Source organism: Nicotiana tomentosiformis, chromosome 5, assembly GCF_000390325.3.
Source record: "Nicotiana tomentosiformis chromosome 5, ASM39032v3, whole genome shotgun sequence".
Taxonomy (NCBI): domain Eukaryota; kingdom Viridiplantae; phylum Streptophyta; class Magnoliopsida; order Solanales; family Solanaceae; genus Nicotiana; species Nicotiana tomentosiformis.
In genome coordinates this window covers 64576198-64581815 of record NC_090816.1, presented here as the reverse complement: position 1 = coordinate 64581815, position 5618 = coordinate 64576198, and the positions used below count along the sequence as shown (strand labels likewise).

The window sequence follows — 5618 nt, the reverse complement described above, 5'->3', positions numbered from 1 at the left end:
CTGGTAATATATTACTTATGAGGCAACAGTTGGAGTTGTTCTTGTGTTATATTGCATCATCGGTTATGTATATGTTGTTAGGATTGGATTCTGGGATTCTCTGATAGGTGGATAGCCTAGTTACAGGGGAGACTCTGGCAAAATATTTGAAAATTTTGGGAGTTAACCAAATTTTGAAACTACTAGTATGTGTGAATTAACAGTTGAGTCACATTGAATGCTAATGACGGAATTTGACCCTCATTCAAGGACGAATGATCCTAAGTGGGGGAGAATGTAAGGCCCCGTAAAATTTCATAAAGGAATTTAGGTTTCATGGTGCCGATTTAGGCTTACGTGTTTGAGGCTCGGACGTTTTGCGTTGAACAGTGTGCTGAGGAGTTAAAGGAATTTGTTTGGCAGAAGAAGGCATTTCTATGATCCATTATGCGACCGCAGAATCACTCTGCTAGCCGCAGAATTGTCGCAGAGTGAGGCAGGACTGGCAGGTTTGGGAGACATTCTGCGGTCGACTATGCGACCGCATAACTATTCTGCAGTTCATTATGCGACCGCATAACAGGTCTGCAGGCTGCATAGTGACTGCAAACCCAGGCAGAATTTTCCCAATTCCGAAGGTTCATTTCGCGGTCCATTTCGCGGATCACAGATGCATTATGCGGTCGCATATGCGACCGCAGATCCTGTTCTGGAGAAACAAATAACTGAAATCATAATTGATGATGAAGAATATATGCAAATGGAATATATAGACTATGAACTAGATAGTGAAGATAGTGTATATAAAATATCAGATATAGAAGATGAAATAGGAGATGAAATAACTAAAGAAGATGATGAAACCTAATGACTGAAAAAGAAATAAAAATAATAACACGAGAAGAATATAAAGATGAAGAATCCTCAGAACAAAAGATTATATTTGATAATAGTATATTTGAACAAATAAAAGGAAAAGAATTAGACCTCAGTGTCGAAAAAATATTTGAAGTACCTACAATAAAAAATTGGTTCAAAAGACAAAGAGAAGAATACTACGTAGTTAGCCAAAAAGAACATATAATTGACTGTAAATATACAAAAGGAAAAGCCAAAATACCAATAATAAACAAAAGAATAATAAATAAAGAAATACAAGATATAAAGGCAAAAAACCCAATTAAATATGTACACCTAGGAGGAACTGAAATATTAATAAAAGCATGTTTTAGAGAAGGAATAGATACCCCTATAGAAATATATTTAGCAGATGATAGAATAATCCAACCTATAGAAAAAAGCATAATAAGTGCAATAAAAGGAAATCTTATATACCAAAAATTTAAATTCATAATAAGTGCCAATTATTCAATACCAATAAACGATAGGAATATAGATAAATCATTAGTATTATACTGGAAAATGTCAGGAATAGAATTAACACCTGGAAGTAAGATATTTACAGCTAGATATAAAAACTTATACGTTTTAACAACAAAACATAAAATAGCAGCAAAAAATAAAATTAATAAAATAAAAATAGAAAATCCATTTGAAAGAATAGTTACAGTTATTGATAATAATGAATATAGTTATAAAGAAATTGACATGGAAGAAGACTTAGAAATAGTAATAGAAAGATTAAGTACATCAAGTATACCAAACCAATTAACTTATGAAACACCAACATCATCAAGGATAAGTACATCAAGAAGGGAATATATAATCCCAAAAAACTTAATAAGAAACACAAAAGAAAAAATAAATCCATACCATTACTATATAACTGGAATCATGGAACAAAGAAAATATCAAATATTAATAAATACAGGTCAAGAAGAAAATTATATCACAAGAGAATTAGTAACAGAAACTGAAATAATAACTACTGAACAACTATGCCCTGAATTACCCAAGGAATTAATAATAAATGAAGAAATAACAGAAAAAGAAATAATTATTGGAGGAATACCTTTGATAATACAATTTAAAATATATCAAGAAAACGAAAACGAAAATATTACATTAGGAATAAAATGGTTAGAAAAAGTAAAACCATACAATCTAGGAGATAAACAATTAACCATAACATACAAAGATAAGAAAATAATAATAAAAAGAACAGAAGAATAAAAATATATATACTCGCAAAAATCATAGTAGAAGGATATTATAATAGATACTATACACCAATGATAGATACAGGAGCAGAAGCTAATATATGCAAATATAATTGTTTACCAACAGATAAATGGGAAAAATTAAAAACACCTATGGTAGTAACAGGATTTAATAATGAAGGTAGTATGATTAACTACAGAGCCAAGAATATAAAAATACAAGTATGGGATAAAATATTAACTATAGAAGAAATATATAACTTTGAATTCACTACAAAAGATATATTACTAGGAATGTCATTTTTAGATAAACTATACCCACATATAATAACAAGGACACACTGGTGGTTTACCACACCATGTAAAAATAAAGTAGGAGCAAAAAGAGTAAATAATAAACAAAGAAAAAATACAGAATGGATAAAAGGAAGTGAAAAAATCACACAAAAATTAGAAAATATAAGTAAAAATACAACTACTCAATTAGAAATTATTATATTTACAATAGACAAAGTAAAAATAATTCAGAATGAATTAGAAAAATTATATAATGATAACCCTCTAAAAGGTTGGAATAAACATAAAACAAAAATAAAAATAGAATTAATAGAAGAAAACAGCATAATAACACAAAAACCTTTAAAATATAACTTTGATGACTTAGCAGAATTCAAAATGCATATAAAAGAATTATTAGATAACAATTACATACAAGAAAGTAATAGTAAACATACAAGTCCAGCATTTATAGTAAATAAACATAGTGAACAAAAAAGAGGAAAAAGTAGAATGGTTATAGATTACCGAAACTTAAATGCAAAAACTAAAACATATAATTACCCAATACCTAATAAGATATTAAAAATAAGACAAATCCAAGGATATAATTACTTCAGTAAATTTGACTGTAAATCAGGATTTTACCATCTAAAACTAGAAGATGAATCTAAAAAACTAACAGCATTTACAGTACCACAAGGATTTTATGAATGGAATATTTTACCATTTGGATATAAAAATGCACCAGGAAGATACTAATATTTTATGGACAATTATTTTAACCAACTAGAAAATTGTATAGTATATATAGATGATATACTACTATATTCAAGAACACAAGATGAACATATAAGATTATTAGAAAAATTCATACATATTGTAGAAAACTCTGGCATAAGCTTAAGCAAAACCAAAGCAGAAATTATGAAGAATCAGATAGAATTTTTAGGTATACAAATAGATAAAAATGGAATAAAAATGCAAACACATATAGTACAAAAAATAATCAATCTTGATGAAAACATAGATACAAAAAAGAAATTACAATCATTTTTAGGACTAGTAAACCAAGTAAGAGAATATATACCTAAATTAGCAGAAAACCTAAAACCTCTACAGAAAAAACTAAAAAAGGATGTAGAATATGGATTTGATGAAAAAGATAAGGAACAAATAAGAAAGATCAAAATATTGTGTAAAAAACTACCAAAACTATACTTCCCAGATGAAAATAAGAAATTTACTTATATTGTAGAAACAGATTCGAGTAATCATAGTTATGGAGGAGTTCTTAAATATAAATATGATAAAGAAAAAATAGAACATCATTGCAGATATTATTCAGGATCTTATACTGAACCACAAGAAAGATGGGAAATAAATAGAAAAGAATTATTTGCATTATATAAATGTTTATTAGCATTTGAACCATATATAGTTTATAACAGATTTATTGTAAGAACAGATAACACCCAAGTTAAATGGTGGATAACCAGAAAAGTACAAGATTCAGTTACAACAAAAGAAATACGCAGACTGGTATTAAATATATTAAATTTTACATTTACAATTGAAATAATCACTACTAACAAGAATGTTGTTGCAGATTACTTATCAAGACAAATCTACCCAAACTGAACCAGATAATACAATGGAAAATATACTCTTAGCTATGACTACACTTTGTAAAAAAGTGGAAAGCATAGAAGAAGAGATACAGATATTAAAGAAAACAGCTAGTGGTCAGCAGCATGACTTGAAAAATGCGGAGATAAGACGATCGGAAGTCTCTAAAATTCCAGAGCTAGAAGGTGACGTTGAGAAACACCTAAAAACTCATAACAGTTTGTTAAATGCAGTTGCAGGAAGTAGCACAGCTAGCAGTTTATCTGCAAAAAAGAAGGAAGAAATTAAACCTAGATATACAAATACAAATATGAACAATCTATTTTCAAAATCATTCATACAGAAAAATATCCAAAATACCCAGAAAGAAATATTCCTACCACCACAGATAAACACCTACAAAGAAAGCCTAAACCAAGCCAAAAAGACATACAACCATATAACCCGTACATATATAGACAACATATATAAAATACAAAACTTCCTAAACAAAAATCCAAGATCCCAAACTACCCAAAATCCAGATGAAGATTATATTACTCATTATCTAACAGGATATAATAAACTAATAGCATTACCAAATACAAATGCAAAACTAGTAGCCACTTGCTACAATTACGGATTACTAGATACAGTATATACACAGACAGGACAAGAAATAGCTACCATACCAGAAGTATACAGAGCATTTATGCAGTACAAAAGAATAACCAAAGGAACACTATTCTATATACGATTCTATTCAGCTACAGCAGAGATACTATATGAAGAAATAAAACCCATCATACAAGTTATCAAGATCGGACTTACAAGGGAAATGCTAGTACCGGAAAAAATAGAAGAACAAGAAGAAATAAAAAAAATAAATATTCCAGACTTTTATGCAAATAAAAGGATTATCGGAATATCCACTATACTAAATGAACTAGCAAACAACTACCTAAACCAGAATGCTATTTGGAGTTATTATTCAAGAGAACAGACAATGATATATTCAAACTGCAGAGAAATACGAGAACCAGATATGGAAGAATTAAGACAATGGGTCTTAAGTCTTTTGAAGCCAGAACAATCTACAACCACAAGAGCTATAAGGACAAATTTTATTTCTCCAGAATTATTAACAAGATATTGCAAGTTAATCAGTCACAAATATCCAGATCACATATGCTCAAAATGCAAAGGAGAAGATAATATTGTTCCAGACGTACAACTGGAATAAACAAGAAGAAGATTACTGAAGAAGAAGACGACAAGCTAGACAAAGAAATATGGCAGACAAAATAATATGAAAGAGATATTAGATTCCTTTCTTTTCTTTATGTTATTTTGTTTTTTGTAAAAGTCGTAAAGTAAATAGTAATAGTAAGAGTCAGTTTTCATGAACAGTAAAGGTCGTTCATGAATAGTAAGAGTCAAGAGTCAGTTTTCATGAACAGTAAAGGTCGTTCATGAATAGTAAGAGTCAAGAGTCAGATTCATGAACAGTAAAGGTCGTTCATGAATAGTAAAAGTCATTTTGTAATATTATAAATAAGTCTTTCGATTATGAAATAAGACAGGCTACATCTTCAGGCCAAGGGCTTCTCTCTCCTCTCTCTTCTCTCCTCTTCT

The 5618-nt window shown here is 29.3% G+C and overlaps 1 protein-coding gene across 1 annotated transcript; it reads left to right on the top strand.

Moving 5' to 3' along the window:
* The first annotated feature begins 3632 nt into the window (after positions 1-3632).
* On the top strand, positions 3633-5292 carry LOC138891798 (uncharacterized). The gene has a single exon (XM_070175520.1). It carries the CDS (start codon positions 3973-3975, stop codon positions 5224-5226), a length of 1254 nt encoding a protein of 417 aa, XP_070031621.1. The 5' UTR covers positions 3633-3972; the 3' UTR covers positions 5227-5292.
* Positions 5293-5618: the final 326 nt, after the last annotated feature.

What these genes read in the sequence shown, in the direction of transcription:
- LOC138891798 (XM_070175520.1), top strand. Translation starts at nt 3,973, where the DNA reads ATGTTGTTGCAGATTACTTATCAAGACAAATCTACCCAAACTGAACCA.